This window comes from Leucoraja erinacea, chromosome 5, assembly GCF_028641065.1.
Source record: "Leucoraja erinacea ecotype New England chromosome 5, Leri_hhj_1, whole genome shotgun sequence".
Classification (NCBI taxonomy): Eukaryota; Metazoa; Chordata; class Chondrichthyes; order Rajiformes; family Rajidae; genus Leucoraja; species Leucoraja erinaceus.
In genome coordinates this window covers 74,958,400-74,983,467 of record NC_073381.1, presented here as the reverse complement: position 1 = coordinate 74,983,467, position 25,068 = coordinate 74,958,400, and the positions used below count along the sequence as shown (strand labels likewise).

The following is a 25,068-nucleotide window of genomic DNA, read 5'->3' as shown; positions in this document are numbered from 1 at the left end:
CTTTTTGCGTGTGTCGTTTGTCTTTTTGCGTGTGTCGTTTGTCTTTTTGCGTGTGTCGTTTGTCTTTTTCGTTTGTCGTTTGTCTTTTTGCGTTTGTCGTTTGTCTTTTTGCGTTTGACGTTTGTCTTTTTCGTTTGTTTTGTGTTTGTCGTTTGTCTTTTTGCGTTTGTCGCTTTGCGTTTGTCGTTTGTCTTTTTGCGTCGCCATTTTGTGTTTCTTTGTCTTTTTGCGTTTGTGCGTTTGTCGTTTGTCTTTTTTGTGTTTGTCGTTTTCGTTTGTCGTTTTTCTTTTTGCGTTTGTCGTTTTGTGTTTGTCGTTTTGCGTTTGTCTTTTTGCGTTTGTCGTTTGTCTTTTTGCGTTTGTCTTTTTGCGTTTGTCGTTTGTCGTTTTCGTTTTGCGTTTGTCGTTTGTCTTTTTGTGTTTGTCTGTTTTGCGTTTGTCGTTTGTCTTTTTGCGTTTGTCATTCGTCTTTTTGCGTTTGTCGTTTGTCTTTTGTCGTTTTGCGTTTGTCGCTTTGCGTTTGTCGCTTGTCTTTTTGCGTCGCCATTTTGCGTTTGTCGATTGTCTTTTTGCGTTTGTCGTTTGTCGTTTTGTGTTTGTCGTTTGTCGTTTTGTGTTTGTCGTTTTGTGTTTGTCGTTTTTTGCGTTTGTCTTTTTGCGTTTGTTGTTTTGCGTTTGTCGTTTGTCTTTTTGTCACACGACAAACGCAAAAAGACAAACGACAAACGCAAAAAGACAAACGACAAACGCAAAAAACGCAAAAACGCAAAAAGACAAACGACAAACGTAAAAAGACAAACGACAAACGCAAAAAGACAAACGAGAAACGCAAAAAGACAAACGACAAACGCAAAAAGACAAACGACAAACGCAAAAAGACAAAAGACAAACGCAAAAAGACAAATGACAAACGAACGCAAAAAGACAAACGACAAACGCAAAAAGACAAACGACAAACGCAAAAAGACAAACGACAAACGCAAAAAGACAAACGACAAACAAAAAGACAAACGACACGCAAAAAGACAAACGACAAACGCAAAACGACAAACGCAAAAAGAAAAACGACAAACGCAAACGACAAAAAAACAACAAACGACAAACGCAAAAAGACAAACGACAAACGCAAAAAGACAAACGACAAACGCGCAAACGCAAAAAGACAAACGACAAACGCAAAAAGACAAAAGACAAACGACAAACGTCAAAAAGACAAACGACAAACGCAAAAAGACAAACGACACACGCAAAAAGACAAACGACAACGCAAAAAGACAAACGACTAACGCAAAAAGACAAACGACAAACGCAAAAAGACAAACGACAAACGCAAAAAGACAAACGACAAACACACAAAAGACAAACCACAAACGCAAAGAAAAAAGACAAACGACAAAAGACAAAAAAAAAAAGACAAACGACAAACGCAAAAAGACAAACGACAAACGCAACAAAGACAAACGCAAAAAGACAAACGACAAACGCGCAAAAAGACAAACGACACACGCAAAAAGACAAACGACAAACGCAAAAAGACAAACGACAAACGCAAAAAGACAAACGACACACGCAAAAAGAGACAAACGACAAACGCCAAACGACAAACGACAAACGCCAAAAGACAAACGACAACGCAAAAAGACAAACGACAACGCAAAAAGACAAACGACAACGCAAAAAGACAAACGACAAACGCAAAAAGACAAACGACAAACGCAAAAAGACAAACGACAAACGCAAAAAGACAAACGCAAAAACGCAAAAAGACAAACGACAAAAGGCAAAAGACAAACGACAAACGCAAAAAGAAAACGACAAACGCAAAAAGACAAACGACAAACGACAAACGAAAAAAGACAAACGACAAACGACAAAAAGACAAAACGACAAACGACAAAAGACAAAAAGACAAACGACAAAAAGACAAACGACAAACGAAAAAAAAAAGACAAACGACAAACGACAAACGCAAAAAGACAAAAACAAATGCAAAAAGACAAAAGACAAACGACAAACGCAAAAAGACAAACGACAAACGCAAAAAGACAAACGACAAACGCAAAAAAAAGACAAACAAAAAGCGACAAACGCAAAAAGACAAACGACAAACGCAAAAAGACAAACGACAAACGCAAAAAGACAAACGACAAACGCAAAAAGACAAGCGACAAACGCAAAAAGACAAGCGACAAACGCAAAAAGACAAGCGACAAACGCAAAAAGACAAGCGACAAACGCAAAAAGACAAGCGACAAACGCAAAAAGACAAGCGACAAACGCAAAAAGACAAGCGACAAACGCAAAAAGACAAACGACAAACGCAAAAAGACAAGCGACAAACGCAAAAAGACAAGCGACAAACGCAAAAAAGACAAGCGACAAACGCAAAAAGACAAACGACAAACGCAAAAAGACAAGCGACAAACGCAAAAAGACAAGCGACAAACGCAAAAAGACAAGCGACAAACGCAAAAAGACAAGCGACAAACGCAAAAAGACAAGCGACAAACGCAAAAAGACAAGCGACAAACGCAAAAAGACAAGCGACAAACGCAAAAAGACAAGCGACAAACGCAAAAAGACAAGCGACAAACGCAAAAAGACAAGCGACAAACGCAAAAAGACAAGCGACAAACGCAAAAAAGACAAAGACAAACGCAAAAAGACAAACGACAAACGCAAAAAGACAAACGACACACGCAAAAAGACAAAACGACAAACGCAAAAAGACAAACGACAAACGCAAAAAGACAAAACGCAAAAAGACAAACGACAAAAAAAAAAAGACAAACGACAAACGCAAAAAGACAAACGACAAAAAACGCAAAAAGACAAACGACAAACGCAAAAAGACAAACGACAAACGCAAAAAGACAAACGACACACGCAAAAAGACAAACGACACACGCAAAAAGACAAACAAAGAAAAGCGACAAACGACAAACGCAAAAAAAGACAAACGACAAACGCAAAAAGACAAACGACAAACGCAAAAAGACAAACGACAAACGAAAAAAAAAGACAAACGACAAACGCAAAAAGACAAACGCAAAAAGACAAACAAAAACGAAAAAAGACAAACGACAAACGCAAAAAGACAAACGACAAACGCAAAAAGACAAACGACAAACGCAAAAAGACAAGCGACAAACGCAAACGCAAAACGACAAACGCAAAAAGACAAACGACAAACGCAAAAAGACAAACGACAAACGCAAAAAGACAAACGACAAACGCAAAAAGACAAACGACAAACGCAAAAAGACAAACGACAAACGCAAAAAGACAAGCGACAAACGCAAAAAGACAAGCGACAAACGCAAAAAAGACAAGCGACAAACGCAAAAATACAAGCGACAAACGCAAAAAGACAAACGACAAACGCAAAAAGACAAACGACAAACGCAAAAAAGACAAACGACAAACGACAAAAAGACAAACGACAAACGCAAAAAGACAAACGACAAAAGCAAAAAGACAAACGACAAACGCAAAAAGACAAACGACAAACGCAAAAAGACAAACGACAAACGCAAAAAGACAAACGACAAACGACAAACGACAAACGACAAACGACAAACGCAAAAAGACAAACGACAAACGCAAAAAGACAAACGACAAACGCAAAAAGACAAACGACAAACGCAAAAAGACAAACGACAAACGCAAAAAGACAAACGACAAAAAAAAGACAAACGACAAAACGCAAAAAGACAAACGACAAACGCAAAAAGACAAACGACAAACGCAAAAAGACAAACGACAAACGCAAAAAGACAAACGACAAACGCAAAAAGACAAACGACAAACGCAAAAAGACAAACGACACACGCAAAAAGACAAACGACACACGCAAAAAGACAAACGACACACGCAAAAGACAAACGACAAACGCAAAAAGACAAACGACAAACGCAAAAAGACAAACGCAAAAAGACAAACGCAAAAAGACAAACGACAAACGCAAAAAGACAAACGACAAACGCAAAAAGACAAACGACAAACAAACGACAAAAAAAGACAAACGACAAACGCAAAAAGACAAACGACAAACGCAAAAGACAAACGACAAAGACAAACGACAAACGCAAAAAGACAAACGACAAACGCAAAAGAAAAAAAAAAGACAAACGACAAACGCAAAAAGACAAACGACAAACGCAAAAAGACAAACGACAAACGCAAAAAGACAAACGACAAACGCAAAAAGACAAACGACAAACGCAAAAAGACAAACGACAAACGCAAAAAGACAAACGACAAACGCAAAAAGACAAACGACAAACGCAAAAAGACAAACGACAAACGCAAAAAGACAAACGACAAACGCAAAAAGACATACGACAAACGCAAAAAGACATACGACAAACGCAAAAAGACAAACGACAAACGCAAAAAGACAAACGAGGGAAGGGGTGGAGGGCTGCCGGCCAATCCGGCGGGACAGAGCCGAGCTGGAGCCAGCGGCTGGAAATCCAGGGCCGACCCGCCAGCCCAGGGCCACCCCCCGGACAGGGGCGGGACGCCGGGGAGGGGACAGGGATGGCCCAGCAGCAACACAACAGCGGCCACAGCGATGATGAGCCAGGCCCCACCACGACCACGGATGAAAAGCAAGCCTGCACACAACGCAGCACCACCGGGACTGTTTATAGCTAGTGACCTATGACCTCGGCATGCGTAGTCGGAATACCAAACTCGCTTATTTAGAATTTTAAATAGCAGGCCCACCCTATCTTTATCCATAACTATCTTAAAGCTAATAGAACAGTGATTATTGGTCCCAAAATGATCATCCACAAACACATCATCTATTCGCTCCTCCCAATTTATTAATACTAGATCAAGCGTTGCTCTATACCACATTGGGCCCTCTGCATATTGCCAGAGGAAACTTTCCTGAACACATTTGACAAATTCTACCCAGTCTAAACCTTTTGCACTATGACAGGCCCTGTCAATGCTTGGAAACTTAAAATCCCCTACTATGACAACCTTATTTGTCCTGCAGCTGCCTGCAATGTCCTAGCATCGAATTCCTGCTCACTATTCGTGGGCCTGTAGTATACTCTCAACAAGGTGAACATCCCTTTCGTAATTCTCAGCTCCACCCATGTAGCCTCACTGGATAAACATCAGTAATGTCATCTCAGACCACTGTCATGAGTCATGACATCCTCCTTAATCAATAAACCTCTTTTACACCTTCTACCTCTCTTGTAGCATTAGGAGATATTATTTCATTGAAACATGGAAGATTGAGGGGACCAGCCACTTAAATACCAGTTGCTCACAGGCTGAATTATCTGCAGTTAGTGACTCACCTCCTGGCCCACTTTTACATGGTCTACAAGGCACATGTCAAGAGTGCGGTAGAAATCCTCAAGGGCGAAGGTGAAAATCCGGAAGTGGTAGTGCATGTCGGCACAAACGATGTCGGAAAAACGGGGATGAATATTCTGCAGCGTGACTAGAGAGCTCGGAAAAATGCTGAAAAGCAGGACCTCCAGGGTTGTTATCTCCGGTTTGCTTCCAGTTCCCCGTGCTGGCGAGAGCAGGAACAGGGAGATATGGGACCTGAACGTGTGGCTGAGGAACTGGTGCACGGGGCAGGGATTTAGATTCTTAGATCACTGGGATCTGTTTTGGGGTAAGGGAGAACTGTACAAAAGGGACGGATTGCATCTTAACAGGTGTGGGACCAGCATTCTGGCAGGCAGGTTTGCCACTGCTACACGGGTGGCTTTAAACTGAATAAGGGGGGTGGGGTGTTGAATGGGACAGTGGAGGATGGAGTTAAAGGGAAAGGGTTTCTTAAATGTGTGAGCGTAGAGACCGAAGGGTGTAAAATGAGGGTAGAAGAAATAGGTAGCAAGGTGAAAAGTAAAAGTGGCAGGCAGACAAAACCAGGGCAAAAATCAAAAAGGGCCACTTTTCAACATAATTGTATAAGGGGTAAGAGTGTTGTAAAAACAAGCCTGAAGGCTTTGTGTCTCAATGCAAGGAGCATTTGTAATAAGGTGGATGAGTTGAATGTGCAGATAGCTATTAATGACTATGATATAGTTGGGATCACGGAGACATGGCTCCAGGGTGACCAAGGCTGGGAGCTGAACATCCAGGGATATTCAATATTCAGGAGGGATAGACAGAAAGGAAAAGGAGGTGGGGTAGCGTTACTGATTAGAGAGGGGATTAATGCAATGGAAAGGAAGGACATTAGTTTGGAGGATGTGGAATCGGTATGGGTAGAGCTGCAAAACACTAAGGGGCAGAAAACGCTGGTGGGTGTTGTGTACAGGCCACCTAACAGTAGTAGTGAAGTTGGAGATGGTATCAAACAGGAAATTAGAAATGCGTGCGACAAAGGCAAAACAGTTATAATGGGTGACTTCAATCTACATATAGATTGGGTGAATCAAATTGGCAGGGGTGCTGAGGAAGAGGATTTCTTGGAATGTATGCGGGATAGTTATCTAAATCAACATGTAGAGGAACCAACGAGAGAGCAGGCTATTTTAGACTGGGTATTGAGTAATGAGGAAGGGTTAGTTAGCAATCTTGTTGTACGTGCCCCCTTGGGCAAGAGTGACCATAATATGGTTGAGTTCTTCATTAGGATGGAGAGTGACATTGTTAATTCAGAAACAATGGTTCTGAACTTAAAGAAAGGTAACTTTGAGGGTATGAGACGTGAATTGGCCAAGATTGACTGGCAATTAATTCTAAAAGGGTTGACGGTGGATATGCAATGGAAGACATTTAAAGACTGCATGGATGAACTACAAAAATTGTTCATCCCAGTTTGGCAAAAGAATAAATCAGGGAAGGTAGTACATCCATGGATAACAAGGGAAATCAGGGATAGTATCAAAGCGAAGGATGATGCGTACAAATTAGCCAGAAAAAGCAGCATACCGGAGGACTGGGAGAAATTCAAAGACCAGCAGAGGAGGACAAAGGGCTTAATTAGGAAAGGAAAAATAGATTATGAAAGAAAACTGGCAGGGAACATAAAAACTGACTGCAAAAGTTTTTATAGATATGCGAAAAGAAAGAGATTAGTTAAAACAAATGTAGGTCCCTTGCAGTCAGAAACAGGTGAGTTGATCATGGGGAACAAGGATATGGCGGACCAATTGAATAACTACTTTGGTTCCGTCTTCACTAAGGAAGACATAAATAATTTGCCGGAAATAGCAGGGGACCGCGGGTCAAAGGAGTTGGAGGAATTGAGTGAAATCCAGGTTAGCCGGGAAGTGGTGTTGGGTAAATTGAATGGATTAAAGGCCGATAAATCCCCAGGGCCAGATAGGCTGCATCCCAGAGTACTTAAGGAAGTAGCTCCAGAAATAGTGGATGCATTAGTAATAATCTTTCAAAACTCTTTAGATTCTGGAGTAGTTCCTGAAGATTGGCGGGTAGCAAACGTAACCCCACTTTTTAAGAAGGGAGGGAGAGAGAAAATGGGGAATTACAGACCAGTTAGTCTAACATCGGTAGTGGGGAAACTGCTAGAGTCAGTTATTAAAGATGGGATAGCAGCACATTTGGAAAGTGGTGAAATCATTGGCCAAAGTCAGCATGGATTTACGAAAGGTAAATCATGTCTGACGAATCTTATAGAATTTTTCGAGGATGTAACTAGTAGCGTGGATAGGGGAGAACCAGTGGATGTGGTGTATCTGGACTTCCAGAAGGCTTTCGACAAGGTCCCACATAAGAGATTAGTATACAAACTTAAAGCACAAGGCATTGGGGGTTCAGTATTGATGTGGATAGAGAACTGGCTGGCAAACAGGAAGCAAAGAGTAGGAGTAAACGGGTCCTTTTCACAATGGCAGGCAGTGACTAGTGGGGTTCCCCAAGGCTCAGTACTGGGACCCCCAGCTATTTACAATATATATTAATGATCTGGATGAGGGAATTGAAGGCAATATCTCCAAGTTTGCGGATGACACTAAGCTGGGGGGCAGTGTTAGCTGTGAGGAGGATGCTAGGAGACTGCAGGGTGACTTGGATAGGCTGGGTGAGTGGGCAAATGTTTGGCAGATGCAGTATAATGTGGATAAATGTGAGGTTATCCATTTTGGTGGCAAAAACAGGAAAGCAGACTATTATCTAAATGGTGGCCGATTGGGAAAGGGGGAGATGCAGCGAGACCTGGGTGTCATGGTACACCAGTCATTGAAGGTAGGCATGCAGGTGCAGCAGGCAGTAAAGAAAGCGAATGGTATGTTAGCTTTCATTGCAAAAGGATTTGAGTATAGGAGCAGAGAGGTTCTACTGCAGTTGTACAGGGTCTTGGTGAGACCACACCTGGAGTATTGCGTACAGTTTTGGTCTCCAAATCTGAGGAAGGACATTATTGCCATAGAGGGAGTGCAGAGACGGTTCACCAGACTGATTCCTGGGATGTCAGGACTGTCTTATGAAGAAAGACTGGATAGACTTGGTTTATACTCTCTAGGATGTACAAAGTTGAATAAATTTTGGAGTGATATACTCGATATATTTACAAAGCTTTTCAAGTCAAGAATAGAACCCAAAACGGAATGGATTATATTTGGAATAATAGGAGAAGATACCAATTTAAATAAAGATCAAAATGTTTTTTTTAATTATGGGTTAATAATTGGAAAGAAATTGATACTTAAATTTTGGAAAAATACAACCACACCAACTGTTAAAATATGGATTAGGAATATGATGGACATAGCACGCCTTGAAGAAATGAGACTCCGACTAATAGATAAATATGACCAATTCTTAAGGAGTTGATCTCCTTTCATCGACTTTTTGGAATCATGTGATGCAGCGGTACCGTAAAGATTGCTGATTTCAGTTCATGACGCGGATGGATCTACATCTCCGAATACAGATTTGAAAAATTCTCTTTTAAGGGACCTTCTCTTCTATTGCTTCTTTCCACTTTCTCTCTTCCTTTTTTATTTTTTATATACACACTTCACGTTTTTCTACCCTCTACCATCTATTTTTCCACTTTTTCCTCTTTCTATCGTTTTCTTTTTCTTGTCCTGCTTACTTCCTTCTTATAACATAAAACTAGAGGTTGTACATAGAATGGATTACGGTATTACATAGTTGGCACCTAAAATTAGGTTCCACTGTACTGTTTTGTGCTGTATTAACTTCTAATAAAATAAAAAAAAAAAAAAAAAAAAATATACTCTCTAGAATTTAGAAGATTGAGAGGGGATCTTATAGAAACTTACAAAATTCTTAAGGGGTTGGACAGGCTAGATGCAGGAAGATTGTTCCCGATGTTAGGGAAGTCCAGGACAAGGGGTCACAGCTTAAGGATAAAGGGGAAATCCTTTAAAACCGAGATGAGAAGAACTTTTTTCACGCAGAGAGTGGTGAATCTCTGGAACTCTCTGCCACAGAAGGTAGTTGAGGCCAGTTCATTGGCTATATTTAAGAGGGAGTTAGATGTGGCCCTTGTGGCTAAGGGGATCAGGGGGTATGGAGAGAAGGCAGGTACGGGATACTGAGTTGATGATCAGCCATGATCATATTGAATGGCGGTGCAGGCTCGAAGGGCCGAATGGCCTACTCCTGCACCTAATTTCTATGTTTCTAATACAATTTGACCAAATGAGTGCAACTCCAACAACACTCAAGAAACTTTTAATTTACTTTAGAGATACAGGTGCACAACCTTTTATCCGAAAGCCTTGGGACCAGACACTTGTCGGATTTCGGACATTTTCGGATTTCAGAATGGAAGATTTTTAGCGTAGATTAGGTAGGTAGCGCGGGCGGCTTGAAAAGTCTGGAGCAGCTGCCTCCTCCCCGGAGACCGGGAGAATCATTGCATAAATGTTAGTCAGTTAGTTTGGAGGGATTTTATGTGGTGGTGGTGGTGTAGGGGTGAAGAGGGAAACTTTAATTCTTAGTCCCCTACCTACCAGGTCGGCGACTCCCAACCTCGCGGAACTGGGGGCTCCGTCCGGCCGCGGGCGGCGCCGGTTGTAGCTCCGACCCCGGCAACTCTACCCCTGGCTGCGAGGCGCTCCAAATCCAGCGCGGCCCGCGGCCGGACGTCCCAGCTCCGAGAATGTCGGGAGTCGGCGGCATCGCAGCGCTGGGATACCAGCGGGGAGCGGGCAATGCCTTACCGGGTCGCCGTGCGGCAAGCTCCGGAGCGCTGTGGCCGCCTTCTTCCAACATTCGCGGAGCGTCGCTGGATTTGGAGCCGCGGAGCTGGGGGCTCCGTCCGGCCACGGGCGGCGCCGGTTGGACCTCCGACCCCGGCAACTCTACCCCTGGCTGCGCGGCTCCAAATCCAGCGACGCTCCGCGATGTTGTGTGTCGGCGGCCACAGCGCTCCGGAGCTTGCCGCACGGCGACCCGGTAAGGCATTGCCCGCACCCCGCTGGTATCCCAGCGCTGCGACGCCGCTGACTCCCGACATTCGCGGAGCTGGGGCGTCCGGCCGCGGGCCGCGCTGGATTTGGAGCGCCTCGCAGCCAGGGGTAGAGTTGCCGGGGTCGGAGCTACAACCGGCGCCGCCCGCTGCCCCACCGGTCACAGCGCTGCGGAGCTTACTGCACGGCGACCCGGTAAGGCATTGACCGCTCCCCGCCTCTCCGACCAGGTAGGGGACTAAGAATTAAAGTTTACCCCTTCACCCCCCTTCACATAAAAGCCCTCCAAACTAACTGACTAACATTTAAGCAATGATTTACAGATGTTTAAGCGTCTCCCGGTCTCCAGGGAGGAGGCAGCCGCTACAGTAGTACAGACCTGGGTTGACCGTGGGTCGTTTTGGGTCAAGTTTGGCGCCAAACGCGAGCTTTGGTGCGCAGACGACATCTGGAAAAAATGGCCGGTTTTCGGAGCTTTTCGGTTTCTGGAACTCCGGATAAAAGGTTGTGCACCTGTACAGCGCGGAAATAGACCCTTCGGCCCACCAAGTCCACACCATACAGTGATCCACACACATTAACACAAGCCTACACATACTAGGGACAATTTACACCCATACCAAGTATACAAACGCAAGCCAATTAACCTACAAACCTGTACGTCTTTGGTGTGTGGGAGGAAACCGGCCACAGGAAGAACGTACAAACTCTGTACAGACAGGACAAACTTTGTATAAACTCTAGGACAAAACAGTTGACTGGATCTGCATTCTATCAATTGCCCCAAATATTCAGCCATAGCGGGTTCAGCCTGTACCACCTATGATGCCATGGAATTCTCTAGTGCCCAAAGGGATACAAGTGCGGAAGCTGAATTCTTGGACTACAAGGGAATCGTGGATTATGGGGCAAGAGCAAGAAATTCAAATCACCTGCATTAATTTTAAATCATAAGTTCTAAGAAATTACATTATGTACTCTGTGCACTGTGCACGGCTTGATTGGAGTCATGTATAGTCTTTTCGCTGACTGGATAGCACGCAAAAAGCTTTTCAATGTATCTCACTACACATGATAATAATAAACCAAACTATTATTCATAACTTAAATGACAATTTAAACCCTGAGACGATTACGGAGATTCGTTATGTCAGAGGATTCTCTTGAACTTCTACAGGTGTACAGTGGAGAGCATATTGACTGGTTGCATCTGGGCCTGGTTCGGCAACTTGAATGCCCAGGAGCATAAGAAGACTGGAAAAATTTGTGAACACTGCCCAGTCCATCACGGGTTCCGACCTCCCCACCATCCAAGGGATTGACCGGAATCACGCCTCAAAATGGCAGCTAGCATCAGAGACCCAGACCATCTCAGCCACACACTCATTTCACACCTGCCATTGGGAAGGTACAGGAGCCTGAAAACTGTAACATCAGCTTATTCCCTACAATTAGGCTGTAACCTCATGTTGTAAACACTACAACACTTAGTGTTTGTGGCAACATCAACCGTAAAGGGCCTGTCCCACGAGCATGCGACTCCATGCGGCAAGCGCGACCTAACATGGTCGCTTGAGCCGTATGGCCTTGCGGGGCCGGTCCCACTTCGATTGCCAGAGCCGTATGGAGTTGTGCGGAGCTGGTCCCGACATTGCACGGGGCTCCGAAAAACTGACCGTGTTCAAAAATTCCGCGCAGCAACGGCCTGCCGGCCCGCAGCCACCTCGACGGGCATACGCAGCGTCTCGATGCCGTACGTCACGCGCGAACTTCCCATGGACTTCGCTCGAACTTCACGTCACTCACTCGACCTCCACGCTGCCCCCTCTTCCAGTTTGGTCGCGCTCGCCGCATGCAGGAGGGACCGGCCCTGTACGGGGATCACTCGACCTCCGCGCAGCCCCCACTTCCGGTTTGGTCGCGCTTGCCGCATGCAGGTCGCATGCTCGTGGAACAGGCCCTTAAGACTGATGAAGGACCTGGGGATCAGCGGACAAGCCCTATGTCAGGCCATCAAAGAAACATCACGGGTGGCAGAGCGGAGTAGCCAGTGGCTCTGGCTGAAGAGGAAAGACCCCATTTGGTCTCCCAAATAACTGACTAGACATGCAGAGGGGGGTGGTTCTGGGACGCCAGAATGCACCGCTGAGCCACTGGAGACGTCGTGGGTTCAATCAACGAAACGTTGAAGAAAGTAGGTGCCCACTTGATGACCCCAATGACGTGTCTGCCTAGCCTTTCTCAACATCGGAGGAGCATAGTTGAGTGCATACGGCTCCCATCACCACCGGGAGCAAGTTGATATTTGGCACTTTGGATTTTTTAACATCTTGTCCTGTGTATTTGGAAACATATTGCTTACAGCATACAGGTGCACAACCTTTTATCCGAAAGCCTTGGGACCAGACACTTGTCGGATTTCGGACATTTTCGGATTTCAGAATGGAAGATTTTTAGCGTAGATTAGGTAGGTAGCGCGGGCGGCTTGAAAAGTCTGGAGCAGCTGCCTCCTCCCCGGAGACCGGGAGAATCATTGCATAAATGTTAGTCAGTTAGTTTGGAGAATGTGTAGGGGTGAAGGGGGTTCCATCTAGTCCCCTACCTACCTGGACACTCCCAAATCGCGGACTGGGGGCTCCGTCCGGCCGCGGGCGCTCTCGGCAATCAGCTCCGACCCCGGCATAAAAACTCTACCCCTGGGTACATTTAACGCTCCGCGATGTGTGTGTCGGCGGCCACAGCGCTCCGGAGCTTGCCGCACGGCGACCTAATAAGGCATTGCTTATGCACTTTTAAAGATGGTGATAGATTTTACAATCGTGAGATAACCGGCCAATTTTCAACTAATTGATCACTCTAGTGGTAGGAAAGAAATTCACCCATAAAGCTTATTTAAAAAGCCCTACATGCAAATACCCTCTTATAAAAAATGGAATATTAGCTTCCTGTTTGAACTTTGGTATCATTAATCCTGGTCAGTCTTGACAGGCTAAAAGCTGTGTTGCTCATGTGATTTTATAGTGTATGCTTCCAGAGGTGAAGACCCACTTTACAAATAAAATTCTCATCTATACATAACTAAAGCTCTGATCTTGTTATCTTCCGGTTGCACTGTCATTCTATTTGCGCAAAAATGTTACGCGATAGCGCTACGATTTTTCGCCAGCTTACTCACGGTTCTCCTGCACTGCGATTGCACCAATTTTCGGTCCGATCGGTGGTCTAATGCAAACTTTAGCAGGGTTTAAAAATCTTAAAAACTGCGCATGCGCAGATCGATCTCTCCTGCAGTTCAGTGCTGCGTGGATTGGACTTTTCTCCTTTCACTACGCGGGACAGTACGCCCCTTCCTGTGCCATCGCGTCTGAAGCGGCGGATGGTCAGCGGAAGTTTCCAACCGGACAAAATTTTCGGAGGGACTGGAAACGGCCCGCACGGCACGGGAAATGTCACCAAACGGAAAGCTGAGAATCTGCTCTCGGCGGAGGAGAACGACCAGCAACCAGTGTTCCGGCGACCACTGTGAGTCCGCTCCAACCGCTTCCCCTCTGGTCCCCCTTGCTGGCTCCTGCCCCCCTCCCCCCTGATACCCCCGTATTTTCTCCGAGCTCTCTCCCTCACCGCCCCCACACACCCCCCCGCATCTCTTCCTTTTATTGCAAGTCAATCTAAATGTATCTTAACAAATACATTTTACATGTCTTTTTTTTAAATGAACCATCAAAGTGAACTATTTTGCCCCTTTAAATAAAAATTGAAATTGAAAACACATCATCCAACAGATTCCCAAGAAAATAAGATTTACTGAAATAAACCAATTTGCACACAACCAAAAAATGCACCTGATACAAAGCAAAATGTTTAAAGTAAATCAAAGGTTCAATTTGTGTAGTGTGTGTGTGTGTGTGTGTGTGTGTGTGTGTGTGTGTGTGTGTGAGAGGGGAGGGGGGTAACTTTTACATTTAATACATTTGTAAAAATGAATGCAAGTAAGTGCATTTTTCACACAGTTTAATTGTTGAATCATACATTTACATGACATGATCTTGTTTCACTCTGAACACTGCTGAAGACTCATTCTCCAATCTTTACAAAATTTACAAGCACAATCCAAAGATAAGAGACACAAATCAAAAAGATTATTGATTGCTGGCACGGCATTAGCTGAATATACTTAAAAGGTCACTTTGAAAGAAAAATAATTTCTTAAAAAATGAGATTTCATGAATTCTAGCTAAGTTCATATGTATAATTTACAATACCTTGTGCTAGTCTTCTTAACTAACAGCAGGTTATCCTCAGTGAATGACTTACATAGGAATAATGATTAACAAGCATTGCTCCTATTACTTTCATCTATTTTACAAAGCACCACCTTCAGTGTTACCCATTTCTTTTCACTGATTAGCAATGTTTACCAACTTTTACATTTCCTGGTTGGATTAATTTACCAGTCTTCAAAATATTTCGGTTGTCATGTTTTGGAATATGTTGCCCAAACTGGATGGGAGAAAGATAAATAACAATTATTCGTAAATTTTGATAAATTTAATTTTACAAAATTGTAATCAGTTTCCCCACTGCTTCGTTAAAATCATTTATTTCAATAAGTGTAGATTGTATGTGAGAATAATCTAGCTAGTCTGAATTTTGCAAAGTTCAACATGCCATCTAATTAATTGTATTACACTTTAACGTCCGTTGAAATTTGAGGATTCACCTTAATTTGTGAATAAAAGCAAGGAAAAGTGAATGGTAAAACAACAGTCCATACAATGACGAGACAGAATACAGGAAGGAGATAGAGAACTTAATAACACAAATATAACACAATACCAGGACAACCTCTCCCTTGACGAATCCAAAAAAGCTAGTTATCAATTTCAGAAAGCATGATGGAGAACATGCCCAAGTCAGCATCATTGGTGTGAAATAGTGCGAAATAGAAATGGTTGAGAACATTTTTGACGTTACTATTACGAACAATCTGTCGTGATCAGTCTGCCTGTACTTCTTTAGGACTGAGGAAATTCGGCATATCTCCAATGATTTTACTAACTACTACAAGCGCACAATAGAAAGCATACTGTCGGGTTGCACCTCCGCTTGCTTTGGGAACAACTCTGCCCAAGTCTGCAGGAAATTGCAACGAATCATAAGTCTACTCCTGTGCATCACACAGACCAGACTGCCACCATTGCCTCCATCTACACTTCACATTGCCGTGGAAAAGCAGGCAACATAGACTTGTTCCACATTGGTCATTCCTCATCCTCACTCTTGTTGGGCAGAAGAGAAAGAAGTTTGAAAGCGCAAGCATTGAGCTTTGTCTGTTACTGATGCGCTACAACGCTGAGAAATATATTCTGCACTCTTTATCTTCCCCTTTGTTGTATTCATTGTTCTTGAGTTTGACTTAATTGTAATTAAATATAACATTATCTGATTGGATAGCATGCAAAACAAAGCTTTTCATGGTACCTCAATAATAAAACCCAACCCTAAAAGTAGAGAGAGCGTATGGACTGGTCGCATCAGTATGGTTCGACAACTCGAATGCCCGGGTACAACAGAGATTGCAGAAAGTGGTGGGCACTGCCCAGCCCACCCACATCATGCTGGCCATGCTCTCATTTCAATCCTACCATCAGTAAAAACGTGAACACCAGGTTCTTCCCAACAATCACCTGGCCCTCGAAAACTACAGAACATTAACCTCAACTATGAACTATGGCCTGTCTTTGGTTGCACTAAGGACTTTGGATGTCTTTGTATGAGTATTGTGGTTATTAATTTATTGAACATCTTGTTTGTTGTATATTAGCTCCGTGCATAGTGTTTCTGGGCTTTTTATGCTGCTGCTGTTATGCTATTGTTCCAGTACATATGACAATAGAATATTCTTGAACCTTGATCTTCATAATGTGTGGTTGGAAGATTTTTTTTTGCTATCAAGTACTGGGTATCAGACATTGGAATAGTCAAAAGTAGCAATGACAAGGATTATTGAGTTATTATCAGCATACATCTGGAAATTGCCCTCTTTTTGATACTACAGGTGCACAACCTTTTATCCGACGATCCAAATAACGAAAACCTCCGAATAGCGACATTTTTTCGGTCCTTGAAAAAAGGTCCTTGAAAACGTTCACCGAGTGCGGCCCGCAGAGGTGACAGCGGAACCTCCGGTCGGTCCTCGAAGAAAGGGGAACTAAATCCCCATTCATAAAATAGAAGAGGAGGGTATATTGCGCGGGAGGGTTAATAATTGACAATATGCTGCTACCTGCCAGCTGAGTTAAAAAGTTCCCACGGTAGACTCACGATACACAGTGTATCGTGAGTCTTGCGTGGGAACTTTTTAACAGCGTGCAGGCAGCAGTAGATTGTCGCTCTCTTCAGTTTCACCCCACCTACACCCCTCTGCTTCCCAGCCATGTGTGTGACCCCTTCCCTCCCCTCTCCAGCTCCCCGCTCATTGCACCGGCGCGGGGGCTTTGTACTGTCTTCACGTCGCGATGCTAGCAGCACAGTGCCAGTCACCGGAGACGTCAGGACCAATGGAACACCGACCCCCAGGCCCACTGCAAGCACGGAGATCCCAGATCAGCAACTCCAGCCCAGCCCCGTTCCAACTCCAGAAGAACACGCTCCCCGTATGGGCAGAAGCTGATGGTGTGCAAGAATAACGTCTTGTTCTTGGGGTGGCGCAGCTCGGGCTGTGGGCGAATTGCCACTTGTCGCCATAGCGGCCCATCGGGGAGCGGATTCCTCTGGAGTTGGAGGGGGAGGGGGGTATTGTGCTGTTTGATCGCCCCCTACTATTCCAGGGACAGGGAGACAGGACGTTCACCGAGGGCGGCCCGCAGAGGTGACAGCGGAACCTCCGGTCGGTCCTGGAAGAAAGGGGAACTAAATCCCCATCCATAAAATAGAAGGTGAGGGTATATTGCGCGGGAGGGTTAATAATTGACAATGTGCTGCTACCTGCCCGCTAAGTTAAAAAGTTCCCACGGTAGACACGATACACAGTGTAGGCAGCAGCAGATTGTCGCTCCCTTCAGTTTCACCCCACCTACACCCCTCTGCTCCCCGGCCATGTGTGTGACCCCTTCCCTCCCCTCTCCAGCTCCCCGCTCATTGCACCGGCGCGGGGGCTTTGCACTGTCTTCAAGTCGGCGATGGCTGCCAGCAGGTCAGTGCAGTCACCGGAGACGTCAGGACCAATTGGACGTCGACCACCAGGCCCACCGCAAGCACGGAGAACCCAGAGACCCACAGCCAACAGCAGCCCAGCCCCGCTCCAACTACAGAGGAACCTGGGTTGCGGATGACGGGGCGCAGCTCGGGGCGTCGTAGGGGCCCATCGGGGAGCGGGTTCCTGTTGGTCCTGACGTCTCCAGCCACCTGCTATCCTCCGGGAACTGTACCGCCCTTGCAGGAGAGTGGGGTTGTTTGCAGTTGCAGAGGGAGGGGGCAAGGGCGGTACAGTTCCCAGTCTCAGCCTCCAGTCCAGGGGGGTGGCCGGAGACGTCAGGACCAACGGGACAGCGACCCCCAGGCCCACTGCAAGCACGGAGATCCCAGAGACCCACAGCCAGCAGCAACTCCAGCCCAGCCCCGCTCCAACTCCAGAGGAACACGTAGGGGCAGAAGCGGATGGTGTGCAAGGTACGTCTCGTTCTTGGGGTGGCGCAGCTCGGGCTGTGGGAAAACTGCCACTTGTCGCCGTAGCGGCCCATCGGGGAGCGGATTCCTCTGGAGTTGGAGGGGGAGGGGGGTATTGTGCTGTTTGATCGCCCCCTGCTATCCCAGGGACAGGGAGACACAGCGGCTTTTTAGACTGGTGGGCAATCACTTCCAAAGTTCTGCCCACACAGTCAGTACACCTCTCCTACACTGCATTTCATACAAACATTTATTCTGCAAGAAAAAACGACATTGAAGACTCAAACTCGCGACCGAGTAACTGCCTGGATCAAGGCGCAAACTCGCGACCTTGCGGATACGAGCCGAACACTCTACCACTGAGCCAGCCATTAAAGTCTACGCTAAAAAATTTCCATTCCCAAGACCGACAAATTCTGAATTACGAAAAGTGTCTGGTCCCAAGGCTTTCGGATAAAAGGTTGTGCACCTGTATTGCAGAATTCCCAAGCAGATACAAAAATCAAAAATGAAATATAAACCTCCTAAATATTACCACAAATTATAACAGCTGCAGTATGAGCAGATAGGAAGAACATGCCCATTTTAGTGGACAGTCATATTTCCTCAGCTTTGGGAATTTCACAAAATACAACAAAAAAAATGTTAGTCAAGCAGAAAATATATCTAAAAATATAGAAAACAAGGCAGTTTATAAATTATTTTCAAGAGTGAAGCGAGTACATTTTTCAGACAACAGAACAGCGAAACTACTTGTTTTGGCCAATCTTTTCAGACGCCATTGATGCATATGGAAGCTAATCTTTCTGACTAATATAGGGCCACAAACCAAACATATAATTTAGCCAAAGGTCACAAGCAAGATGACCATATTTCACAATTTGCGTTGCTATCAAAGAACTTCTAATAAGGTTAACACAATGTTTTGAAATAATAAATAATTTGGTAAACTGTTCAACTTTCCTTTTTTAGCATGCATTTAGTTACAAATAATGACACAAAACTTTAAAGCCTTGTTAAAGAACTTCTACAATAATAAATTCAGATGCTGGAAATCTAACAACCAGAAAATACAGGAAACATTGAACAAGATGTGCAGTATCTGTGAATGCTATTAGCAAATGCTGCTTAATCTGTTGAGTATTTTTAAGCTTAAATGGTTTATATGAATCAACTTACCTTTGAAGTCTCTGGACTCGATAGCGGAGAGAATTCAGAGGACTCGTTTTCTTTATCAGAAGAATCGTTAAGGTATGTGTGTTCAAACTTGCGTTTTAAGGCATCAGCAATAAGTGCTGCTGGATCAGATATGTGTGCTTTATTTGCTGGTTTTTCCCTTATAGGTGTCCCTCCTGGTGACCTGTAAAAACAAGAACAAGTTTTTAATATATGCCAAATCTCTGAAATGTTCCAGTTCCTTAAATTACAAAATAAATACCTTTCTACTATTCTTAATTTGATCTTCTGCATGTCCTGCAATACATCCATCATGTTGAAGGACTTTGAGGGTTTTTCAATTAGCTTTGCTTTGATGGTCACATGACTAGAATTTATCTTCGAAGCTTGGCATTTTCGATTGAGATCTTTAGTTGCTACAACATTCGGTAGTGGTGGTGGAGGCGGCAGCGGCGGCAACATCTTTGGTTCAGTAGTAGTCATTGAAGGATGTTTCAAAGCACCAAGTGGTGTTGATGCTGATCTTGAAAGAGGAATGAAGGTAGGAGTACCAGGAATGGCAAAACCATTTGATTCCAATCGAGATGAACCTAAGAGCAGAAAAAATCTATTCAAAAAGCAGTAAATTATTCAATATACGTCATAATGTGTTTTTTTTTTTAATGGTTTCCGTTTGAAGTGCAAAAGCCAATGCTTGGATTAGACTGGTGACTCTTTTCTAGTAGTTGTTTCAATGGTACTTTAACAGATTAAAGATTCGTTGAGTATTTCTCATGTTTCAGTAGCCAGAACTGATCATAGTATTCAAGGTTCAGTGATCAAAGCAACATTCTTGAAAATATCCTGCAGATTTAAACCATTACAAATGTAAGGGGGAAAAAATCACATCAATTATGCTACCGTACAAAATCCAATCCTGCACACTTTTTTTTACCTCTTGTAATCTTTTAGTTATCCCTAAATATCTTTTGTGTACTTGCCAACAAATACGTAATCATCCACATAACTTACAAGCAGCACCTGGTCTTTGATCCTGTTTTGAAATAATCATGGCCATTTGCGACTTCAGGGATGATAATTCATCTTCAAGTTGAGCAATCTTATTTAAGGCATTTTCATTTGATACACCTTGGTTCCAAGCATTACTCTCTTTTTTTAAATGATTTACAGAAGTTGTCGACTTGTGATGAGAACTGATCTTACATTGTGCTTTGGCAGGATGCCATTCATTCCTAGGGTGAGACAAAGCAAACAATTCATTCTCATTATTAATTCATGCTAAAACTGATTTTCAGTATGTTAATGTTTGAAAATTAACTGTTACCCTAATCCATAGTATTCAAGTTATTAGCTTGATGATAATTTTTGCAATCTTTGACTATTTACTAAATATTTACAGAGTTATTACATGAAATGTGTTTACAGAATACTATGTTTACATATGTTGTGCTGCTGCAAGAATTCCATTGCTCCATTTTGGGATATATCCCATTTTGGGATATATGACAATCTTTGAAATGTACATCAGAATGTTATCAGCATATAATTGGACAATTTTTGTCAGTATAGTTTATTTCAGAATAACTTTAAATTCAAACCATGTTTCTTAATAGCAGAATTATTTTTGAATTGTCTATTATAAAGAATCTACAGGTAAAATAAGTGGAAACAAATGACAAATATACATTTCCAATTATTGGTTTACACCTCAATTATTGGATTATTATCTATAATGAAAATAATAGGAAAAAAATCTGTGATGTGCTAATGTCCTTATAATTCTAAAGCTGCAGTACACATACTTACCTAAATCTAGTTAAAACGTCATCATCATCATCAGCGATCCATGCTACATCGGCCAACGATGGAACCATAGGTTTAGAGGTGTAGCTATTCAAGTGAGCTATACTTAGTCCTTCTAAAACCTACAAAAAGGCCAAGTTAAATGTATAATTCTATGCAAACCTTTATAAACAAATGTACAATGGGAATTAGAGAAACAATTCTAACAAAAATGTCACTGGACAATTAACAAAACACCAACCGGAACTAAATTTCAGAGATTTGACAAAAATATTTAAAATGAGAGATTGATTGACAAATGCCTACTACCCGTTGATCTGTGTGTTTAACGTTTTCACACTTTCGTGTGTAATTTGTTAAAAACGGCGTGGGGGTGTGGTGCGGCGAGAATAAATTAGGACCATCGGGAAGAAATTAAATACTTATGCAACTTTGCAGCCGGCTCTTTGCTTGCTTTGTATATTGTAAGCAAAACAATGAATTTCACTGTCCCAAGTACATGTGATAATAAAATATCATCATCAACAGGGTATTTTAAGATCTTTAATCACCATGCCAAATTCAGAAGTGGAAGAAACTTTGGTTCGCTATTCTATGATCTATATTTGTTCCTCTATCTTCCCTGCCTGTTGAGTGACCTATAGTTTAACCCCATTATAGTGATGGCATTTTACTAAATCTCTGAACACTACCCCTATGGCTTAGTTGGTGAGTCCTCTGGTATATCCTGACCGAGTGTGATGTTTTCCATGATTTGTAATGCTCTCCTACCTCTTTTACATCCCTCACTATAACAGGCCTTGACAAAGATCTATGTGTCCTCCCTAACCACAGGTGAGGTCGTCAAGTCATGTCAAGTCAAGAGAGTTTATTGCCATGCGTCCCAGATAGGACAATGAAATTCTTGCTTGCTGCAGCACGACAGAATATTTTAGGCATAAATCCAGATTAGATCAGTGTGACCATATACCATAGAATATATATATATATATACATACACACACAAACACATAAATAAATACACAGATAAAGTGCAATAGGCTGTTATAGTTCATAGTTTGTTTGAAGTTGTATTTAATAGTCTGATGGCTGTGGGGAAGCAGCTATTCCTGAACCTGGATGTTGCAGATTTCAGGCTCCTGTACCTTCTACCTGATGACAGCAAAGAGATGAGTGTGTAGCCAGGATGGTGTGGGTCCTTGATGATGCTGGCAGCCTTTTTGAGGCAGCGCCTGCGATAGATCCCCTCGATGATTAGATTAGATAGCCTTTATTGTCATTCAGACCGAAGTCTGAACAAAATTGCAGCTGTCATACATATAATACAATAAAAACAACAATAAACACATATTAACATCCACCACAGTGAGTCCACCCTGCATCTCCTCACTGTGATGGAGGCAAAAGTCTTAGGTCTGCAGTCTCTTCCCTCCTCTTCCCCCTCTGCGCTGAGATAGGGAGAACAGAGCCGATGGACTGGGCAGTGTTTACAAATTTTTGCAGCCTTTTCTGCTCCTGGGCGCTCAAGTAGCCGTACCAAGCCATGATGCAACCGGTCAGCATGCTCTCTACTGTGCACTTGTAGAAGTTTTGCCAGCAGCACAACAGAAAATAGGTCCTTGAGGACTGGAGAGTGACCAAAGTTGTTCCTTTATTTATTTATAGGGATAAACCAGAAAATTATTGGCCAGTGAGCCTCACATCCGTGGTAGGGATGCTACTGGAGAGGATTCTTAGGGGTAGCTTTTACTCTTATTTGGAAGTTATAGGCTAATTAAGGACAGTCAGCATGGCTTTGTGAGGAGTATGGCAATCAAATTTCTTTAGGAAATTACAAAAAAGGTGATTAATTAAGGTAGGTAGAGCAAAAATACACAAAAACATGGGCGAAAAGTCATCATGTCTTAATCTTTTGGATAGGCCTTCCTTAAGGAATTATGTCAAATGCCTTACCAAAGTTCATGTATATAATTTCCACTACCCTTCTCACATCAATCATCTTAGTTACCTCCTCAAAAAATTCAATCCAGTTCATAAAACATGATCAACCTTGCACAAAGCCATACTGATTTAGGTGTCAAGGGTTATGGGGAGAAGGCAGGAGAATTGGGTTAGGAGGGTGAGATCGATCAGCAGAGTAGACTTGATAGGCCGAATGGCCTAATTCTGCTATCACTAATAAGCCCTCCACCCCCCCTCCATGTTTTCCAAATGCAAGTAAATCCTCTCCAATCGCTCCCTGGCACTGATACAAGGCTGACCAGCCTGTGATTTGCTGGATTATCCCTTCTCCCTTTCTTAAACAAAGAAACAACATTTGCCACCCTCCAATCCTTTAGGCACTCACCACCTGATTAGAGGATACAAAGATCTCCATCAAGGCCCCAACAATTTCTTCTCTTTCCTCTCTCAATAACATGGAACAGATCCAATCAGGCCCTGGGACTCTGGGACTTTTCCAGCTTTATATTCTTCAAGATATCCAGAAAATCCTTCTCGTCGATACCAGCATGCGCTAGAATATTTGTGTATCCCACTATTCCAGGCGCTCTTCTTGGTGAATACCAAAGCAAAATAACTCATTTGGTTCCTCTGCCTCCAGTGCCAACCTCTCGTTTTTAATATATGTATAAAAAGCCTTTGGATTTTCATACATTTTGGATCATCTCCACCAAGGATATTTCATGGCCCCTTTTTAGCCTTTCCGATTCCTTGTTTTTTATTTTATTTTTTCCTGATTTCTTTATATTCCTTTAGGGACCTGTCTGATTTCAATTTTCTAAACCTTACATATGCTTGAAAGCACGCATCACAAGACTCAGAAACAGCTCATTCCCCTCTGTTATCAAATGTCGGAATCGTCCTTCCGGTGCTGTCTGATTCACCACTCATTGCAGGTATTAGACTCTGTCTGTCAAAGTTCCTTTCTTAAAAGCGGACAACAACAAACTGGTTAAAGGTAAACCAAGCCAATCATTAATCGATTCGTCAGACGGGAGTAGCGGGAATTACAAAGAGCACAAACGTTGCTCAGTCTGTCCCCGGGCTCCATTCTCAGAACAAAGGTACGTCAGTACAATTATACATTTTCCTTATCAGTAAAACACTCCTACCAAGTCTGAATATGGCATGGCATGACTGAAAGATTCTATAGCCTTTCAGAATATAGGAAAAGTGGGGTCCAAATCAAGCTCATGCAATAACAAGTTATTGCTTATCTCTGCAGCATCAGCTATATTTCAATCTTGCCTTCTTTATGGCCTTGAAAGAAGCACATGTTATTACGCAAGTTTCCATCCTAATGCCTTTATTAAAAAAACAACCTTTCCTCCATATTGTGTTCCATATAATTTGCAGTCATTCAGACTTGGCACCGAGCCATTCTTTTTTCTACTAGACCATGCGTTCTTTATAGTAAGTTTCCATCTTATATTAGTAACCAGAACGATTACAACGACTCAATTTTGTGAACCCTATTAGATTTGACTATTAACTCTTGCAGTCCGTGAAACTGATGTACTACAATGCCGAGAACTATATCTTCCCCTTAGCTATATCTATTGTACTTGAATTTGACACCATGAATAGCATTATCCGATCTGTTTGCGTAGCATACAAAACAAAGCTTTTCACTGTACACGCGACAATAATAAACCTAAACCTTTCTCTTTTTGACTAAATGTACAACATTCCTCATCATCCAAAGCTCCTAAAGCATGCCAGCCTTGTTTCTCTTTCTCAACGGCAAACTTCAAAACTGATCAGCTGGCCTTGAAACGACTCACACGACAGATGTGGACCTCTGCTCCCAAACTACTCTCCCCAAGAAAATATGAAACGAGCAAGGTAACGGTATTGGATTTCTTAACACAAAACATATATGTATTTAGAGAACTGAATAGCTCGTTCTAAGCAGTGAAAATTATATGATTCACAATCCACAATATAAACAACTGAAAAGTTTTAAAATAATTGTAAAACTAGAAGATTAAAATTTGGCATGTCTATCAATATTTGAATTGATCACAAG

At 43.1% G+C, this 25,068-nt stretch overlaps 1 protein-coding gene across 4 annotated transcripts in view; it reads right to left on the bottom strand.

Moving 5' to 3' along the window:
- The window catches only part of mtfr2 (mitochondrial fission regulator 2), a 95,526-nt gene that overhangs the window by 63,694 nt on the left and 6,764 nt on the right, over positions 1 to 25,068 (bottom strand). For all 4 annotated transcript variants that reach the window (XM_055635945.1, XM_055635943.1, XM_055635944.1 and 1 more), the window contains exons 4-7: positions 21,042 to 21,160; positions 20,247 to 20,467; positions 19,498 to 19,825; positions 19,239 to 19,419 (exon numbers count right to left, since the gene is read on the bottom strand). In XM_055635945.1, coding sequence (XP_055491920.1) covers positions 19,239 to 19,419; positions 19,498 to 19,825; positions 20,247 to 20,467; positions 21,042 to 21,160 — 849 coding nt within the window. The remainder of the gene's footprint in view (positions 1 to 19,238; positions 19,420 to 19,497; positions 19,826 to 20,246; positions 20,468 to 21,041; positions 21,161 to 25,068) is intronic.